Raw genomic sequence first — 21,361 nt, 5'->3', positions numbered from 1 at the left:
GTTGCAACAGAATACACCGTCGGATCCTAGCAGCTCTCTACTAAGTCCTCAAAGTATAACGTCGAGCAAGTCATTGACCTCGAATTTTTCGATAAAGTCACCATTGTCATCGACGACCCCAGTGCTCTCTCCTACGTCAAAGCTAGTCTCCAGTGTCGGCTCTAAAACGCCGAGCATCCTCTCGCCCACCACACCTTCCAGCACCAGCAAATCGAAGCGTCGACGTGATCGCGAGGCCAGAAAAAACTCTCAACACTATCAGGAATCCGATATCCTCGAATCTTACTACAGAAGCTCCCCAGGAGACAAGATATCGGACTACGAGGATATCTGGAACACCACCGACCAGTCGAACCACTCCACGTGGTCACCAAACGACAAGTTACCTCGAAAGGACGTACATACGGCTATCCTGGAGCAGCGAATCAGAACCTCCAACGACCGTTTGGCTGTTCAGGAAAGGATAGCGAGTCCCGCCGAAAGGTCTTCCAGTGATATACTAAACGGAAACGAATATTTCGGCGCGAAGAACGAGAGGCTGCTCCTGCGCAACGACAAGTCTGTCGGCACCGATAAAAATATTTATAACAAAGAAGCGAACAGTCAAGAATTCACTAGCTTTAAGCCGATAATAGAGCAGAGGAGCCCGGATCAAGCTTCTCCGGAAGAGACGTTAGTTTGCAAGAGGCCAGATTTACTATCCAGAGTTTGTGAGTATAACGCCAAAGCAAATTTTATCCCTCCTCAACGACTCGTCGTTGTAAGGATGAGTATTGAAATGCATAATAAGATTTGTCAAACTTTATAGGTAGCGCCAATTCGTTGCACAGTCCGAATACCGTAACACCTCCTAGAAACAAGTTGGGACTGCTACTAGCTAAATCCGAAAGCAACAGTCCACTGACTCCCGAATCGAAACAGGGTAGCCCGTTTTACGCCGAGCCTGCCGATGCTATTGTACAGAACGTGGCGATAATTCCAAGGAGGCGAACCAAGAATAATCCAGCGACAAACAAATATCGTCATAGCGAGCCTGGATGGTTGCAAACTCCAGCCAGCAACAATGCTAATCAGCTTCATCCAATTGACTGGGACGAATTGGAGGAGGTGGAGGATAAAACGCCACTTATATCGTCTTCGGTCGACAACTTGGCCAAGCGACTCAGTGCAAAGGAAACGAAAAAGGTGCCACGAGCGAAACCTGTACAACCACCAAAGATCAGACCCAAAGTTTTTAATGACACATCCTGGGCAGTTGACTCTAGCTGGGAGTTTATCGGTAAAAATCAGTTTCGATCGACCATTTTCTTTCCTCAATTAATTCAGATGTTAATCTATCAATTCTAAGCACCCGTCAAGCATATCGCATAATTATGTCTCATTTTTTTCAGGCAACGAGCCAGAAGAGTGCGTGCCGGATTATGACTGTGATGCTGATTACCAAGACGATAATGTCGCTCGGAAGTTCCCGGACGGAGATTGTGATAGAGATATTGTGGGGAATACTTTGACCGTTCAGAGTATCATTCTGCAGCGGTAAGAAGTTTCAACAATGTCTCGTTGAAATGTATAATTTTGTACTGTCCTGGATACCGAGTGAGAGATTACTCTCTCTATTTATAGGTACCCAGAATTGTTGAAACCATCGGACCTACCGGATTCGCTGGGCAGTGATAGAAACTCGTCGTACGACAACGTTGAGAACAGGAGCGACAATCAGGATACGCTTGAATCGAAGAAAGATCGGATTTATGATCCTTCCGAGTGGGAAACCATGCTGGATACGGACGAGAGCGACGTGGAAAGAATCAAGAGGAACAAAAGCTTTAAAGAACGTCTGGATCCACTTTTGTGTAAGTCGTGAGCGTTCCAATCACCCCCCCCCCCCCCCTCCTTATAAGAACGTTTCGTCTGGCGTCTTAAGCGTATGCAAATTCGGATTATTTTGTCTGGATTAGTTTTCGATTCAACTTTCCACAGCGTGCATCGGTTCTCTCATCTGGATCTAATTGAAAACTCGACGAATCTCTGATGATACGGTTTATTAACATGTCATATAGAAGCCTCTTGCGCAATACGACTCTCTTTTCAACTCTACAAAATCATTCTCTATTATCCGGGGATGAATCAATAAAATCGTCTATCGATCCAGTAAATGCGATAGCTCAAGAGAGAGAGAGAGAGAGAGAGAGGGAGAAAGAAGTAAGAAAAAGAAAAAGAAACGATGACTCGCGCGCGCGCGCCAGTTAAAACACTATTAAAGTTACACTATTGTTACAATAGAAGTAGACCGATGATTAGTTGTAGGGATTATCTGCGATCGACGATTGCACGACGAACCAAGTTATTTGTCTTTGTGTTAAATAGATCACATTTTTCTGTGTATTATCATTATTAAAGCCTAGAAAATTGTTGAAGGAATATACCTTGAATTTGTGATTGGAGAATAGAATGATGCAACTGGGTCAATAATTTCGCTATTATTACGTCTTAGGCAATGATTCTGGAACGATCAGCTTTAGTGACACTCTGATTACGTATTAGAAATTAGATTTGAAGGTTAGAGCCGATTAGGATTATACGAGTGGGGCCGCGCAGTGGTCGATTGACGAGCGTGTGTCGAAGAAAGCGATAGTGATAACGGTCATTCGTCCGATAAGAATATTAAGAGTAGGTTGTGAAGAGAACTACCGAGAGATGCGTCTTAACATGACACAGACGACCTCGTTAATCCGAAGAATGCACCGAGGAAAGAGGCTGGTGTTCGAAGCCTCGATAACGACGGTCACGGTTCCCTCGTTCCTATTTCCGTCATTATTGGCTCGTAGATTAGATTCCTTCTTCCTGCATGGTACCCCGCGGGTACGCAATAATATATACGCAACCAAATAACGCATGTCGCAACTCGTCGTTTCAACTGAAACGCCCCGCGCAACACACTTTCCCGCTAAATTATGAAAAATCATCCATCTCCATCCACCTTTCAATCATCGAACAATTTTTCCTAACAGCTTCACGAGACTCGAACGGAAATTCCGAGACATTTATCTAATAAGAGCATCCGGTAAATATATACAAATACAGTCTTTCCTCGAACGATACGTAAAATCAATAATAAATTTTCGCAATTCCAAGTGTAAACACGAAGCTATATAGGACCGTGTTTATTATCGTTTAAGAGCTGTGCCGAGGCGATATTAACTCATTACGCGTAGAAATTAGTATATCGCGGATATATGGGTAGAAGAGTATATTGTGCAAGTTAACTCGAGATGTAGACGTTTTCTTTCGGATATTTTTCAATCGGTGTTTTGGAGGGACAAACTTAATCAGCCTTGAACGGTAATCCGCGCGAATCGATCGGTTGTTGCCGAAGAGAAAAAAATCGGTAAAAAAATGGAATTAAATGAAAACGGGGGATATAACAATTTTTATTATCAGCTGATATCCCGAGCGTTAAAAATATCACTTATCTGCGGTATTTTTGCGCGCACTATGCATGTAACCACTCGAGCACGAGAAATCGTTAATTTTCAGCGCAGAAACTATTCGAGTATAGTAATAACGACATAGCCAATATGACTACTGACCAAGTTATCTTTAAATCTTTGTATATCGCGTGGCTTTGTTAAAATTACGCAGTAGTAAATTAACGACAAAGAGCAATGACACGCGAGACTTATTATAAACCGAAGCGATTTATCAAGCGGGATGCGAAAACACGGACACACTGCTGTTAATGGAAAATACAACGAAACGTTTCGCAAAGCGGATATACGGTTGGAACCGCGCAAAGTTACGTTGCAAACCTCAGTGACCTAACGATGATTCGAAGATGACGTCTTTCGCTCTCCGTATTCGATTGATCAGCAAACCAAGCTTTTATTCCGGTAGCTCTACTCACAGATCTTATCCATAACCTCTCGTTACTCATGATATTATTGCAAAATATCGCTCGGCAAATTCTATCCAGCAAAATTTCTCCTTTACTGTGCAATGGAAGGAAACTTAAAATTCCTACGTACGCATCAAGAAAAATTCACTCTGCTCCGTGTCTCCTTATAATTTTGAAAGAAACAAAAAATTTGATATTTTTACCGAAAATTTACCGTAGTCGTGCACGAAATTCAAGAGTCATGCTCGCCTCTTGCGTCTCGCTTGTATATCAGATATAACTTTATCGATCGGATCAGAGAGAGAGAGAGAGAGAGAGAGAGAGAGAGAGAGAGAGAGAGAGAGAGAGAGAAAGAATTCTATATATCTATGACGAGTTCGCGAGTACTTATTTACCTTCGCAACTTATTATCTCAGTTTATCGATTTCGATTCTTATCAGCATTCTTCAGCTCGCTCGAAAGTACAGGCTCGTAAAGGAAAATCAGTAGACTAGTCAACATTGTCTATTGTAGCTTCTAGCTGAATCACGATGCCATCTCAATAATAGAAAAAAAAGTCGTAAATTTGTTTAAAAAGAAAAAGAAAAAGAAAAAAAAAGAGAGAGAGAGAGAGAGAGAGAGAGAGAGGAAGGATAACGAAAAATCGGTCGAAATGATTGTTTTGTCGAGGAGAAAACGAATGTGTAATATCTATAAAAGATATGGTGATGGGTACCGGTTAATGGACCGGGACAATGGAGGTGTGTTTGCCAAGATTATCGATGTTTGTTCGTGGCGGGGTAAGCACCGTTGTGCCTCATGCACGAAACAGCCGCCTCGATGATGATCAGGCTCTAAAGTACAGTGAGATATTTAGAAAGATAGGAGAATGTTCTCTATCTAGCCGCTGGTGCTGTCCACGTCGCCGCGCGCCGCCGGTGACGCCTCACTGTCTTGTTATTTCGATAATACATATATAGACGGTGCGCGATTAGCCAACGAAACGTTGAGTCGGACTCGACGCCTCCCGGTCTCTTCCTGCTTCTTCATCTTCTTCTCCTTAGCCCTCTCGTTAGTCGTTGCAACTGTCTGGCCCGCTGACAGTACTCGCACGTCGCTCCTCGCTCTCGCACACCAGTATCAAACAAACTCCCGTCGTGGTAACTACGCGTTCGAACCACTCGTGTCGTCTGAAATCCCTATAAAACGCCCAACGTGCCGCTATTGCACCGCATTCATAGAAAGTCTCTCTCTCTCTCTCTCTCTCTCTCTCTCCGATTACGTGTCATTCACCTATAGAGAATCGCGTCCCAGCCGCGAGGGAAGAACGAAGAAAAACAAATGCAGGAGGACGCTCATTAATTAGTTTCTCGATTATTAATCAGTCTCCGCTCGGCAAACCTTTTATTACACCGTGTTTGTATAGTAGTGTAGAACGCGCGAGTTGCTCGAGTAGTTTTCGCGCGAATCGCTTGTAATCTTAATTCGACTCGACGAGAAAAGCCGCGTCTCCGAGGTTCAGGGAGGATACAGTGCTGCAGCAGCGGAGAGACAAAACTGATCAAAGCTGTACTAGAGGCGAGTTTGATCGAAGAAGTTGAGGAGCAGCTTTTAAAGTGGCAGGAACGACGTTGTCTTGACGTTTTATGGGTGAAAACGCGTTAATGTACCCTTCAAGACTTTCCACGAAATATCGTGGTATGTTACCTGGAGTCTGGAGGTTAAATCTGTGCACCGGAGACTCTGTGAGGATATTAGTTATGAGGGAAGTTAGGCAGGATCTACTTTAACCAAAGTGGCAGCGTAAGGTCTAAGGTACCTGCACCATTGTCTGCCTGGCATCGAGAATTATGGTTTGGCCCTAAAACCTTAGCGTCGAAAGGGAAGTTAGCGAGGACCAGCATCGATGAGCTAAGTCTGTTGAAAAGTATACGGAAGGTCGAGAGGTAGTAGTCCAGTGAAAGCTTTCATCTCAAACTGTCTTTGCCTAAATAGAACATTTCATCATAACTTTAAAAAACCGTTTCTTCCGCGCGATCACACTATATGTATATACATAAAATACAATAATAAGCCACCCTAGAAACTCCTGCAAGCCCACCGTTTGAACTTTCGTTCGTCGTTCGAGTGTGCCGAGTGCATTAAGAAAATGAGCGCTATGATCAATTGCTCCGTCGAGTACGGCAACGAGAAGAAAAAGTTTGTCTTCAATACGCGCAGGCTCTTTCGTAAGATCGGCAATTGGTTCCAGGGTATCTGCAAAAAGTTGCGCTGTAGCGTGGACGTCTTTAAACGTAAGATTATTTTTTTTCTTTTTTTTTTCAGTACAACTAAATCCTTGGGAACGATAAGAGAGCGAAGGGATCGGGGGTTAAAGAATTTTGAAGGAAAGGTTAATCGATCTAACAGCGTATTGTTTGTTTCTTTTGCAGCACCACCGAGATTGCAGGCTCTGAGGAATCGCGATGCCGGTGGCATCGGATCCACGATAAGAGCTTACGCCCTTCAGTTAGCGGCTGACAAAACAACCACTTTTTCCCAGAACATTGATAATTTCATTCAATGCACCAAAGAGGGCAAGGAGGCCAGTCCTCACGTAGTGATGAGGAACATGCGTCAATTCATGTCCGGAATGAAAAACTATCTGGTGAAGCACGGCGAGCGAGAGTTTGAAAAGGAGGTTGAGAAGGAGAGACTGAAACTGAAACCAAACGAGTTCCTCAATCTGGACGCCATCCTCGAGGGAGTGATGATGGGCTTGGTGGTTCGTCCCCTACGGGAACACGTCTACAGGCTGTTCGTGGAGCATTATGCTGCAACTGGCTCCCTACATACACTGGCGGACAGCATTCAGCACGCTCAGGCCAAGCACATTCAGGATCTAGGCGTTAGGGTTGGTATTTGCTCGATTGCCAGAAAACTGTGGAATTCGCAGACAAACATCTTTTCCATTTTAAAACGATATGCTTCATAGATTTAACATTGATTCATCTACTTGAGAGATAAAGCTACTTGTTTTTTTTGTCGATACGTGTATTTATTGGCGATTTTATCGATTCAAAAATGTATTATTTCTTAACAAGGGACCTTGTCTTTCCTAATCATAGCCCAAGATCATACCGCCATCGGAATCCAGCTTGGAACGCATTTTAAAGTACATAGACCGATTACAAAAATCAGACTCACCTTTGGACAAACTGGAGAATCTATTAGCGGCTATATCTGCTATCTTCAATTCCGTATGTTTATCATTCAAGTATCTTGTTTAAATTTATTTCTTATCTTAAGCTTTCTTTCCGATTGATCAATCCATTTTTCTCTTCAGGTAAAGCACGCCAATTCTGGTAGACACGTTACAGTGGGTGCCGATGATCTTTTGCCCCTCCTCGTTTGGGTGTTGATTCGCGGCAAAGTGGTGGATGCCGAGATTGAAGCCGAGTATATGTGGGGTCTCCTGCATCCTTCTCTCTTGACGGGTGAAGGCGGTTATTACTTGACAACATTATCCAGCGCTGTACAAGTTCTCAAGACTTTCAAGACCAGCCAAGGGACTGTGTCTACTTTGAATGTAAGTGACTCTCCGTTCAATTTTTATCTCTCTCTCTCTCTCTCTCTCGTATATAATGAGAACAAAAATAAATATTGTATTTCTGTACTTACAGGGTTGTGGAGCACCAGATTGTTGCTCTTCCGTGTTACGGGTTTTAGTACCAGACGAGTTACACGGCTCTCTTAATACCAGAACTCTTCCAGTACGACCTAACATGAATACGAGAGACGTGTGTCGTATTCTCGCTCATAAAATCAGATGCACTAATCCCCAAGATTATGGACTTTTCAAGCTGGTACAGGGTGAAGGTAAATTGATGATTATATTTCTCTTCGTTATATAATTGCCAAAATACTGATAAATTTGTACAAATTCATGTTTTATTTTTTTTAGAAACTTTGCTAACCGACCACGAATGCCCGCAAGAAATCTCTCACTGCCTTTTCGCCTATAAGAGAATCGACGCCAAGATTGCCTGGCCGAAAACTAGCTCTTGAACGTTGCAGATAATGGCTTAGCAATCATCTAGCAATTGGTTATACCTACGGTATTCCGTATTTAACTAATGGCATTATATATGCACGATCAATTTTAAGTCACAATCATCATTATCATATAAATTTTTAGTACAATCAATCATCGGGCTCTTATTATTATTTTGTTTTTCATACAAAATTTGTTGATATTAAGATACATAAAGTTCATGGCAATCGTATCTTTCTTTAATAAAATTTTTAATGTGCAATTCAGACAAGATTGTTTTATCAAAATTAGTATTTTTGAACTTCTGCAATATTACAGTTTAGTAAGAGTAAGTACCTTTTCCAGTCGCAATTAGAGTGTTTGGATGTTTCAAATTTGACGAGTTAACCGTATCACTGCCATTTAAAGCGGATATGCGTAAAATATTTGTCTACAGTAGTTACTTCAATCTTTTTGAAGAAAACCTTTTGTATTTACCAAATGATTGTATTCTTTATGTGTAGAATGAAAATTGCATTTACGAAAAGATATGCTGGTTTGACGTAACGATTATTCGTTAAATTTTAATTGGATGAAATTTCCTTGTTATTGACAAAAGAGTAAAATTATTTGGTTATACGTATGACAACTTGAGAAACGTTAGTTCTTGCCATGTTTCAATCAAGTTTAATTTTTATTTTGTGCAGGTGCTACTTTTTTTTATTCATTTCAATCAATAAGAGAGTATATCGTTATATACAATTAATTTCTATCAATAGCAGCATGAATGTTCAAAGTTTATATGTCTAAATCACACCAATATCATGACTGTGATTATTTACGAGAAACGTGTATTCTCTTTCGAAGAATATTTATACGAGCTGTATTTGCAATAAGATGAAAAGAATATATACACTACTCAGTATTCCAAGTTTCGTGAACGTTCACAATAATGACACTAATCAGTAAAATAAGTTTCGTTAAAGTAAAGAGTCAGAGTAGAGTTCGAATGAAGAGAACATTGAATTAACGACAAAAAATCAATTTTATAAAATTTGGCCTAAAAGTCTAGCGAAGAAGGTATTTTACGTCAAAAAGATATGTAATCGCTCAGAATGATCTCTCCATTCTAAATCAATTCTGCAAGAAGTACTATATGTTTTCTATAATCGAATAAAATTTTAGAAAACTTCCTTATAAAAAAATCTATCGTAAAATATAAAAAGGTTAGCGTAGATTCTATTTTAAGTACTTTTTACAAGATATGGCGATTCACTAGATAAGAAATCTGTATTTTAGGCAAATCTCTTATATTTATTGGAAATTGTATGCATATTTTTTAACACACTTGTCAAATGTTATTTTAAGTGTCAAAGTTTGGCGTAGCTTACAAGGCTGATTTGGACGTTGATTTAAGGGCTGTGCAATGTCAAGATAAATAATATTGGATAAACGACAAGAACTTAATATCTCCTGTTTATAACTAATAAAACAAAAATAAAAGCAATAATACAAAAAGGCCATTTATTATAATTTCATAATAAACTAAAAAAAATTTTTATAAGAAATCTTCTACAAATCAGCTTTGTCTTGGCCGTTTAATCAAATGCTACTCAATAAATGAAATAAAGCTATATTATTAATGTATATTTCTTCGGACCTAATTTATTAAAAGCATTTTAGAATTGTATATCGTAATTATACACTTTACAAATGTGCTTTTCATTATTTCTTCAATTAAATTAATAAACCATAATGTTAATAAGCTTCTAATATGCTAGTCATGCCAATACGGATGCAAAGTTTGTAAAAGTCTGTTTATGTGTAATTTTACAAGTTTTATCTGTTAAAAATAACATCATTGATTATCACTATCTTTGTCACTATTATTATTATATTTCTTGTAATATGTAACTATATGCTCAATAAACATTTTTCTATAATTCCAATATTCGAAGCATACAGTCATTTTTGAAACGAATGCCTTTTAGACATAGCAGACAGCAGTTTATATACAATAGCTATGCTACATCCTATTATCTGATAAATATAACAGACTAACCGATCTAAATATAGGTATTCTTACTTGTAAGAGAGAATGGAGGTATAAAACTATTGAAATTATTATTCCTCTTTTTTCCTAAGATATTTCTAGGTCAGAGTTATTGATAATCAGAATTCAATACTATGGTATTTTATGTGAATTAAATCGACGCATAAGTCTTATTTACTTTGATAATTACGAATAAGGAATTTTGACTTAACATATTTCAAATGTTGCACGTGTCATACCTGCTCAGTTATATTTCATGATCGGAATTTTAACTTTTGTACATAAGGTATGTACTATTTATAAATGGACTTTAAAGCTATAAATATCTGAATCTTCATAATCGCTTTTAAATATATCTTTCTATTACTATCCGTACCGACAAGCGTGGCGTAACAATTCGGCAGCAAGCTGGCTTTATTATTGTATAATTAGGCTATTATTATCACTTCGTGATTATTAAACGTTATGAAAAATATTAATAATGACAAACAAAATAAAACGACATATAAGTGAAAATGTTTTATTATAAATCAAGGCTTACATTTTATTCATGAACAATGTATATGCACCTGAGAGCTATTATACCAAAAAAGCCCTACTGACATGCAACACATAATTATTTATGCTGCAATTTGTAAGTAATTACTATTATATTGTATCACATTATCAGTTCTTTTATTTCAAAAATTTGTTTAATTTTAAAAACTTTAAATAGTTTTTCCTTTTGATATCGTTGATAGCTAAGAGCTTTTTCTTAGATTACATTACATCGGGTTTGCAATAATTCCTTCTATAAAAAGTGCAGGTGTACAAAATAATAAATAAAATTATACAATAAAAGATTATCTTAACTAAAATGTATATTTATCTTTCGCAAAAATAGTACTCTATTTGCACTAACCGGTTATTTTAACAAAAATGGTATAAACTTAAAAATTCGTGTTTATGACAAATTATTCTTAAGGATACAAAACAATTTTCATTTAAAACTAATAATAATAAGGGATGGAATAAATAATTGCTTACCGATTATTAAGTCAGTAAAACGAACTAAATTGCTTTATTTTATAAGATCGTTTTTCTAAAGATTTTTTCAACATGATTACTCAAAAGTATGCGCATTTGCTTTAAAAAAAAAAAAAAATTAGGCCATCAAGCTCTCAGGCGCGCAGCATGTATTTAGGATAAATGCGTAATTCGAATATTGAGAGCACACATGTAAATAAATTCGGATCTTTTATTGGAGAAAGTGGAACAAAAAAAGCGCGCATTTCTAGTATTACAATGAAAGCATGTTTATCCTTTACGCTTACATTGATCTTATATAAAAAAAATGTAAAGTACATTAAATAAAATCGATTGCACAACAGTTATTGATAAAGTTGCTTCACGTTTTCAGATAATGCTCTTTAAGAAATGATTGTAAATAAAATCAGCTAAGAACCGATACGTTACACTTCTATTAAATACTAAAGTAGACTAAAACAATATACCAAGATATTTTCGAAAATTTGTTTAGCTCCAAAATGTATCTGGCTTTTAGTGTCACAATTAAAATTATATCGACGTAACTTGGTGAATACGTTAATTTACTACTGATCGTTAAATATGTAATGTGTGACATACCTATATACGAATGGTTATAATTTGATATTTTGACCAAATTCCATATTATTCAGCGATTCTCATAAAACAAATATGTAAGTCCTGATGCAGGATTAAAAAAATTATTTATCATTCACAGCCATTTACAATGTTAGTGGCTTCCTTTGCAAATTAAAATGGATGTAGATTTCATAGAATAATTTAATTTTTGATCATCTATGGATAATAAAATATTATATTAAAGTAAAATATTAATCATTTATACAAATAATTCTTTGTAAATTGAATATATTAATTCGTATAATAGAAATTAAATGCTATGTTTAGATAGCAAATTCTGATAAGTTTTTTTTTAACTTGGCAGATTGATTTACTGATTATAATATTTTGTGTTGGCATCAATTTCAATCATCAACGCAAACCGTTCGCCCTAATGTGATAATCAAACAGGCTTTGCATAGTTATCTTTAATTATGTTTGAAGTAAAGTCATTTTAATAAAATGATCTTAGGACTAAGCTAGTAGTTGCAAACAAGCACCTCTGGATTATAATAAATTTTGTACGGTGTAAACCCATAAATTAATATAATTTATTGCATAATAGGTGATTAAAATATATGCTAATCCAGATGCCCAACGATTTTCATTTGGTTTCCATACATTTAAAATGGAAAGGAGCAGTTCATTCTTTTTACATAACATCCTATGCCAATTGCTAGCTGTTAGTAAGAAGCTGTGAAGCTTAAGTGTATAATCAGAAACTCCTGTAGTGCATCTCGGTAAAAGCAGCTGGAATGTGCTGTATACGTAAATTGTTCGATAGAGATCGGACGTCAATCAATGTTTAAATGAAACACTGGAGAGTCCTTATCTTTCTTCCAAAATTATCATTCCATCCTTCAAGTATCCTTTATTGAGCGCGTACTGAATACTTTCCCTGAAACAAAATAACAAAACATGCATAATAAGTTAATGATACAATTTTTTATGGTCAACAATATAAGTTAATTCTGAAATAATTTTATATAAGAAAGTGTTGTAGCTGAAAATAGAAGTTACATTATAATATGCGGTGCGAAATAAAAGGATTAATGACGACAAGTTTATCTGACCATTTTTCGTTTCTACATTTCTATTAATGTAACTTATTTGATTAGCTGAGATTTGATTCGCATAAACAATTTTATTCAAAACTTAATATATTTTTTTAACTATTATTAAATTTGAGTAATTGTTTAGATTAATTTTCATTAAATATGGCATGGATATTTTAATATTTTAATTTTTCAGAGTTGTAAGACAAAATGTTTAAAAAGTAAGTATATGTATGTGCTTACACTTATGAGAAAATTATTCTTAGTCGTGCAAAACATTTGCACATGTACATTCATTCTACAGGCTATAATTACAATACTGTGATGAAAAGATATGTATTAAAGTACGTTGTTATAGATTTATGATGCACCTACAAAGATAAAAAATAATGTTAAACTAATTCTACAATTACCTGCAGCGTCAGTTAAGATTTCTCCATTTATCCAGCGATTCAAATGAAGTATCCGTAATTTTTTAAGCGCCAGTCCGTTGTACTCAATTAAATAACGCAACACAACGACTAGTAATTATATTGACATATTACTTTACAGTGAAATTAAACACAGATGCGTGCGAGAACAAACATTAAAGCAAGTAAAATTTGGTTATCACAATGTCGATGATTATACTGTGGTTTCAATCAACTTACATAAAATAATTACAGTACAATGTCTGTGTTCTTTAGTGAAAAATAATTTATTCAATTAGTTATTAAAATACGAAGGCACTATTTTTTTCTTATACTTTGATTTAAATAAACAAAGAGCCTTAACGCATATAATCAATAAGATAATAGAAATATCTACAAGCTATTTAAGGGTAACTAAATAATTAATAATTTTAAGTCTGCATATACATGTGTTAAAAAGTGATACAAGCTGTCTCGATTGACATGCTTCTTTTAAAAAATATAATTCTATAAATATATATATCACTTGGATGTAATCGCCTAAAAGCATACACGATTCAAAAAATCATATAATTCAATTTATATTCAAGTCCAAATTGTATATTGCAAACGTTACGATCTTCTATACATTTTCTAATAGACATCTATAAAAAGCTAGATGCAGTCATATTCATCCTTGCATCTTTGGATACTTAATGTAAAAACATTACCACTTTGAAGAATAATTTAAGGAAAGAGATTACTATTTTAAATATAGAATAATTTAATATTTTATCTTTCATCTAATTTCTCAAATGCAAGTTTATATTTCTCTCTATCTTCGAGACAACTTGTTAACATATAATAACCCTAAGCCATATAAGAATAAAAATTAAGTAGGACGAGTTTCTCTTTCATAAATATAAAATGTCAATTAACTTTAAAGCTCAAGAGATGTTATGATCCATTATAAAATATAAATTGCTACTTTGAACTTTTGAACATGTAACAATGGACTAAAAAGTTACAATTCAAAAATAAATACTTGAATTGCATTATATAATGTTTTCCTTAATACACTGTATATCATAATATAGTATTTATGAACAATTGTAGATAAAATGTGCTATATAAATAATATTGACATTACAGTTATCTTTAAAAAAATTAACTTTGTTTTACTTTCACAGAAACATGATTTATAAATTCTATACTACAGGGTATTAGGACCATAAGAAATAATTTTAATAAGAGCTCTAACTATATAATGATTAAAAAATAAAGTTTAATCAAAAGATTAAAATATGAATGATTAGATGAAATCGTGAGTGAGATTATATTATAAAAATTGTTTGTGTAAATTATTGTATTATGCATGTAGTAAAGCGTTTTTAAAAAATTTTACTCATGTAACCCTAAACAATAAGGTTTAATAGAACTGGCTTCTATATCTTATTTTTTAATAATAATTATTTATTTTAATTTACTCTAAATGCACTCTAAATGACTGCAAAGATATAAGCGTAAAGAGTTTCAAAAATATTATGTCAATAATAGAAGAATAATGCAAAATTGATAGAAAACATCTTGTGCTAAGCGGCTTAATTTAACTGTAACATAGATGTTTTGAGGTATGAAACAGATACTTCATATTTTTCGTAAAAACATGCGAATACTTTTATCACAGCTTAAAATTCGGAATTGCTTTATTTTAAAGAGAGAAATATCTGAATATGATGTTACTAGAGATTGTAATGGAAATATAATTTCTCGATATAGTGTGGAACGTTATACACTCAATAATACAGATAAATTTAAAATGAAAGCAATAAAATAATGCCAAAAATTACTGTGGTGTATTAATGTGTATTGTCATTGCTTAGAATGTGCAATATGAATGTGCTGTTAGCAACCTTAATGATTCAAGGAAATATTAATTTGAGATGACATTATAATTCGCGAATAATGTAGTAATTATCATGTGCCCATGTTATTCTTATACTTTACCGAAAATTGTGTAATTGGTAACGTATAATTTTAAATGCGAGTTCGTCGTGAAAAATATAAGAAGTATACCGTTCGGATACCTTAACTTTAATTTTCGAAAACGTCATTTAAATTCAGTGAATGAGTAGAAAAAATGATTTGACCTGTATTACTCTAATATTGCCTAATTTGTGAGTATCCTAGACAAATTATACGCTACAGTGACAGCAATCAAAAACATTCCTTTGTAAATCATATAACTTTTCAGGCAACTGAATAAACAGATAACAATTTCCTACGAGGAAGAATGAATTCCGAAAGCTTGAAAAATCTTGTTTTTAAACCCGGGTTTGTTAGGACTAGCGTCGTGATGGGCAGACTGTCCTTCATGTAGCGCCTTTTGTACCAATGGTAGGGAGCCCTGTGATTGTGTTGTATCGCCAAATCGTCAGAACGGTCCGGACAACGAAAAAAGAACAAAAAGAAAGAAGAAAGGATAGTAGACGGCTAATGGTGTACTACGACATGCAGTGCAACTAATTCTTTAATTTCTTAAATAAGACTTACATCATCGTGTTGCTCATGCTCGCTGCTTGCCAAGCTGGATCTAGAGCCTCGCCTAATCGTGTCTTTTTCATCTCCCAATATCTGTGCAACCTTCGCCTGCTTTACAAGATCTAGTGCCTATACAGAACAATAAATCTTGTATCAAACTGTGTCTCGTAAAAACTTGTCAACATCTCTAAACGCGAAAGATTTATCGTTTCGCATATGTCATGCTTTATAAATTAATGGAAAAAAGCAAACAATAGTAGAGACTATTGTGTAGAGCATAGATTAATGTATGTCATTACTCACTTGTTGTACGTACTGCATTGAAAAAAAAAAGGATATGTTTTTACTAGCCATAGTTCTTATGATTCAGTGCAGCTAATAAAAACTACATATTCTTAGTGTATCCATTATGAACTTACTTCTTTTCGTGACCTCAAGGCACAATCTTCCAGGGTTTCGGCAGCCTCAAATTTTCCTTGGCGTCGGTACAGTGCTCCCAAATTTTTCAAAGTTGTTGTAACCGTTGGAGAATCGACTTTCACTGCTTTATGCCAGCCACCATACTCTCCATAAGGTGCATTTTCTTTATTTCTATGTTTATTCTCCTCTCTCTCTTCAGCAACCTACAGTGAGAGAATGTTTTTTTTTATATCTGTTATTTTGATGAAGAAATAGGTTTAAACAATCATCCCTACCTGCCAGATGGGTTTATTCTCACCATCAATGGAAGCTCCCATTGCCTTTAATCCTCTTTCGTGCGCCCTTGTTAATACTTGTTTGTACATGATTTCAGCATCTTTATACTTTCCTTGTTTCAAATAACAAGATGCAAGGTTGTTTTTTGTTTTAGCTACATTTGGATCGTCCGGGCCCAACTTAGCCTCGTAAATTTCTAGAGCTCGTTGATAATAACGCTCCACTTCGTCGTACTTAGCTTGATTTTGACAAAGCAATGCCAAATTATTCAATTGCTTCGCAACGTCTGGATGATCGTATCCCAAAACTTTTTCTCGGATTTCCAATGCACGTTTGCAAAGAGGCTCGGCCTCCTTGTATTTTCCACGTTTACCGTAGAGCACAGCAAGATTATTCAATGTAGCAGCGACAGCTGGATGATTTTCACCAAGGGTCTTCTCCCTTATTGCTAGCGCATCGTTCAAAAGATTTGCTGCTTCCTTATACTTATTTTGGTCTCTATATACCAGCGCTAGAATATTTAACATTGTCGCTACATCAGGATGATCATGTCCTGACGTTTTTTCTAAATCTTCTAGAGCTTGTTTGCACAGAGGTACTGCTACCTCGTAACGTCCTTGACTTGCATATTGGATAACCAAATTATGTAAGGTTCTTAAACGCGCGGGTATTTCATATCCTGCATTTACTTGCTGTGCGAATTGCGATGGTGGTGTCGGTGAAATTGCTGAAATTATAAATTACATGAGTAAGTGGTCACATAAATGATCTCTCCAAAGTGTACAAATAATAATTTCAGTGCAATTAAAATTAATACAATTAAAAAAAGCCTTTTGTTTTGTGTGGTATTTTAAAAAAATTGTGAAAAATATAATACACTGAAAATATGCGTACAGATTTGAGAATTGTAAAATATAAGTAAAAAAATATTGAAACGTTAACATACACTTACTATTTCGGTCATCAGTATCGTCATCTGGGAAGAGATCAACCACAGGGTCAACTTTTGGCCTATCTTTAGCACTTTCTTCTTCCTGCGAAGGATCTGGATCGAATAGTCTCATACTGTCCATAAATTCTATGTGTTTCTTGTCTTCTTCCAATTGTGCAACCTAAACATTGATAAAGTTAATTACAGCTATTCTAAAGTTTCTTAGAGGTTCCGCTAAGTCTTTTATACTTACAGCTTGTTCGCTAGCTTGTAACTTTTGTTGAGTACCAGCTAGCTCGTCCCTTAACCAAGCATTCTCTTGACAAAGCCTTTTAACTTGAGTTCTAAGTTTCTGTTTTTCAGCTTCAACCATTTGTAATTGATTTGCAAGGGCTATCATAACTTGAGCCTCTCCCAAGCCTAATTCTATCATTTCTATATTTTTTGTTAATAAACTGGCCTTATCTTGAGCAGCTGGTGCATCTTGTGACTGTAGCCCTTGAAGAAGTCCTTCGTGTTCAACCCGAAGGGCTTCTAGGCCCTGGGCAACTGTTCGTGCCCCAGCCATGATCTCTTCCTGTGTCATGGCAGTCATCCTGCCAATATTTTCAATTTTTTTACTGCAAAACAAATCAAACAGTAATATTATTGTGGTGTAATTACAAAAAATTTCTTTTAATTTCTTAAGTTATTTCATTAAGAGTAGATAGAAACAGAAATGCACAGTAGAAAATGAAATAAAAGAGCAAATGTAATTTAACTAATAATAAAACTGCTTAAAAATAGTTAGAAAGTATTCATGGCAGGGTGAACGTAGTTTAATCGGTGAGTATTGATGAGCTCGCCAGTTAAACTGGATCACTGAAAGGTCGCAGGGGTAAGACCCGTTCTATGCGTCGAGTTAGAACCCATGAGAATTTTTGAGGAAGCTCAGTTAGCATAAATTATTAGAAAATATTTCGGAGTTCGAACTTACCCCATGTCAGGGCCGCGCTACGACTTAGCATTGGAATCGATAGCTCAATAACTTAGCGCAGGCGCAACCTGAACAAGAGCTCTCATGCGACAGGGTATACTATATACATTTTGCTCTATAGTAGAACGTGAAAATTTGAGAAAAATGCTGATTAGTGTCAAACTTTACGAGCTACGCCAACAGTTGTTATGCAACAAAAAAATCCCACAAACGAATAGGTAATTTTTGCTATATCCAATTTCAAGCACCAACGCGTGTACCATTAAAATTAAATTTGTTAAACCTTGACTTTAGTAACTGAACATCCTATAGGTTTACTATTAAAACAGAGAGAAAGAAAGAAACCTCTACAACTGAACAATTTACTTTTATAGTTGAACGATTAAAAAGGGATAAATATAATTGTTAAAGAGAAAGGAAAAGAAAGAAAGAAAAATCATTGCCAAATTAGAAAAACAGGTGGAGCAGGTTTTTGAAGGCCGATTTATGAGAGTTTATAGATTAGGCCGGAAGTAAAATATCAGAGAGCTACGCTATCGAAGGCGAAATTCTGTTTACACTGACGCCATGCGGACGATGAATCATTAAAGAAGAGAATTGGCGATTACTCTCTTGGGTCATGCAGGCTAATTAAATGTAAATGATACAGCATTGAAACTCCCATTGATAGACTTGATCAACCAAGTAATTAAAGAGACGAAGATTAAAAATAGTTATTTATTTAAGTAGATTAAGAATGAAATGCATAAAAGTGAAAAGGTTTATTTACTTTCTCCGTGGATCGAATTACGTGATTAAGTTCTATAGAAAAAATAATCTTGCTGCTTTTGCTATAAGGTGACTTGTCAAGGTGAAGGTATAGATCCGGTATAGAGCAGCAGCAATCGTGTTCGATTGTTGACATTTATGGCAAATACGTCACGCTGAGAGCTACTACATGGGAAACCTTAAAAAATGATCGATTGCAGAGTCATTGAATGGATAACGGGTGAGGAGGAGCGGGGGGATAAAAGGTAGCTAGAGCATATTTGGATGATCTACTCACATTCTATAAGAATTCAGCGTTTTAGACATATCTGTCCTACCCATCGGTAATGTTGGACTCTCTGAGACCTACCTATTCCGTAAAAAATATTAGTTTTTCTATTATCGATTAGTGAAGCGTTCTTCTCACGGAAAACTCGCGGTTGTATTGTCAGCTTCAGTCGATTTGATAAATTCGCGTAGAAAATTCATTCGTTCGGGTATCATTAGTAAAAAAATATAGATTTATGTACACTAAATTTGTCTTGCGTAATCTGATCTCTACGGGGGATACCTCACGGCGTCACATTGAAGTCTTTACTGAGGGGTTGGTTACTGGTTACATTCGACTTCACGCACCCTTACAAAGGGAGATTCACCTTGCGCTTGCGCCACCCTCGCACCAATTCTACCGAGATGCATCCAACGTACTCTCTACAATCATCCGCAAACATACACCTAACCACACTGCCCTAACGCTTTTTAGCGATGAATAGCCCTTTTGCATAAAAAATCCCTGCATTCACCACGATCAACTAAGTCGGTCAGTAGGAGATTCTTAGTACATAAAGGGGAAATGATGATAATAATAAACACGGGCCTCCTTTGCGCCAACTCCAAAACTTACTGCGGTCTTTATTATACTTTTTTTTTAATTATTTAAATAAGTGCACACACACACGCACACACAAGAATGATTGTAGTAACTTATTAATCTACCTTTCAGTTATAGGACTTTTATTTACCGGATTCATTAATGCAATCTCGTGCACTTATCAATGATGGATATGCGTAGGAAATCATATGAAGATATCAAATGTAAAAAGGATACTTATTACAATGTTTTCGCAATCCGCGGCTGCTGGGTAGGACAGGACTGGTGTTCAATGACTCACGATAAAACCGCAGAACATCGAGCCTAGCTCTCTCATGTGCTTTCCTATTTCACTTCGAAACTAATTCCATGCTCACCATTATTAATAAGGGCAAATATCCTATTTATCTGTAAAAATTCACATTTAAGTGATATGGTGCAAAATCCTTTTCTCAACTATATTTAATTACGACCAATTAAATCTAAATAATTTATAATTGGGGTTATTAAATGCATCTGCAAGTGAAGCCATCAATCAATACTTCCACTGAGAGAATAGTTTAGATATTAATATAAAACGAAAAGAAAAACTTATTACAACACGTTAGTGGAAAAGTATTTCGTTTTTATAAGACAAAGATGAAGGTTCGTCGTCGTAAGAATAGTCATGGTCAATGATTTTCGTTACGGTTGCACGATATTTCACGGAATTGGATTAAAATGAATAACTTCCAACTTTTGTTGTACCAAGGGAAATATTTATATTTCATGCTAACATTGCTCATTATTGTAGACAGAGTTATTTCTCCAATGTTTGTTGTTAAAAAAGAATCAAATTATTTCAAAAGAAACACTTACACTTCTGAACTTTCCATACAATCTCCCCTACTGGTATCCTGCAGTGTCTTCAAACATTCATACCACGGTCTCCCATAAACCGAATAACGATTTGTTAGATGTATCGTAAACTTCGTAGTGTTTAATTTTAATCAATTCATGTATTATTTTTCTTAAAACAACGATCGGAGATACTAAACTGCCAATAGCAGCTTAAAAAGAGCAATTCCATTCGTTGAGCAGTAGTAAACGCATACAAAATTGTATACGATATAAAAAAATTTCGTTAGCAAAGTTTTTTAAAAAATAACATCCAAATATTGAAAAATTTTTGATAAAAGCACCATAAAGTCTATTCTTGACACGGTTCACAAAAGAGTGACAGACTAAGATGGCGAGAACTGGATAAATCACGTAAACTACACAAACACCAATTCCTTAGGAGTTTATCAAATTAAATCGTTATTTATTATAGTACAATGTGCTTTCCCACCGATAATTTTTACTCCCACGATCGAGAAATTTATAAATAATTACATAAAAACAAAATCTTCATGGGAAAACTCTAGAACGTACGCAATCATCAGCCGATCGTAAAAACGCGACTGAAGCGACTCCAACATAGAATTTGAAACTTGTAGACCGCCTTCAACCTTTAGTAAATCCGTTTTGTACATAAAAAAATTCTTTTTGGTTCGAAGTCAATCGAAGTTTAGAATAAAACCGGATTTATAC

General features: G+C 35.6%; 2 protein-coding genes across 13 annotated transcripts in view; one reads left to right on the top strand and one right to left on the bottom strand.

Moving 5' to 3' along the window:
- Positions 1-9,837, top strand: part of spri (sprint) — an 87,431-nt gene extending 77,594 nt beyond the window's left edge. Inside the window, exons 10-18 of one of the 2 annotated variants that reach the window (XM_066727844.1) lie at positions 11-710; positions 791-1,279; positions 1,392-1,536; positions 1,624-1,853; positions 6,307-6,767; positions 6,982-7,113; positions 7,200-7,442; positions 7,537-7,732; positions 7,818-9,837. In XM_066727844.1, the coding sequence (XP_066583941.1) occupies positions 11-710; positions 791-1,279; positions 1,392-1,536; positions 1,624-1,853; positions 6,307-6,767; positions 6,982-7,113; positions 7,200-7,442; positions 7,537-7,732; positions 7,818-7,921 (2,700 nt within the window). In that variant the 3' untranslated portion in view covers positions 7,922-9,837. The remainder of the gene's footprint in view (positions 1-10; positions 711-790; positions 1,280-1,391; positions 1,537-1,623; positions 1,854-6,306; positions 6,768-6,981; positions 7,114-7,199; positions 7,443-7,536; positions 7,733-7,817) is intronic. The other variant, XM_066727845.1, reaches the window with a different exon arrangement.
- Positions 9,838-11,162: 1,325 nt separating this feature from the next.
- On the bottom strand, positions 11,163-21,243 carry Klc (kinesin light chain). Of its 11 annotated transcripts, XM_066727851.1 has the most exons (9): positions 19,217-19,872; positions 18,941-19,117; positions 17,449-17,815; positions 17,211-17,376; positions 16,264-16,991; positions 15,988-16,191; positions 15,581-15,697; positions 13,052-15,434; positions 11,163-12,481 (listed from the first exon to the last, which is right to left on the bottom strand). In XM_066727851.1, the coding sequence occupies exons 3-8, from the start codon at positions 17,788-17,790 to the stop codon at positions 15,309-15,311; spliced, it is 1,683 nt and encodes a 560-aa protein (XP_066583948.1). In that variant the 5' UTR covers positions 17,791-17,815; positions 18,941-19,117; positions 19,217-19,872; the 3' UTR covers positions 11,163-12,481; positions 13,052-15,308. The 11 variants fall into 11 exon arrangements, with proteins under 11 accessions (XP_066583948.1, XP_066583946.1, XP_066583952.1 ...); XM_066727849.1 differs by lacking the exons at positions 18,941-19,117; positions 19,217-19,872 and adding an exon at positions 20,648-21,243; XM_066727855.1 differs by lacking the exons at positions 18,941-19,117; positions 19,217-19,872 and adding an exon at positions 20,167-20,184.
- Between the last annotated feature and the right edge of the window lie 118 nt (positions 21,244-21,361).

The sequence above is a fragment of the Prorops nasuta genome, unplaced genomic scaffold, assembly GCF_024137725.1.
Source record: "Prorops nasuta isolate Cenicafe-Biocafe unplaced genomic scaffold, Cenicafe_Pnas_1.2 PNAS00005, whole genome shotgun sequence".
Classification (NCBI taxonomy): Eukaryota; Metazoa; Arthropoda; class Insecta; order Hymenoptera; family Bethylidae; genus Prorops; species Prorops nasuta.
The sequence above is the reverse complement of the archived record's forward strand: the minus strand, read 5'-3'. Positions and strand labels throughout refer to the sequence as shown.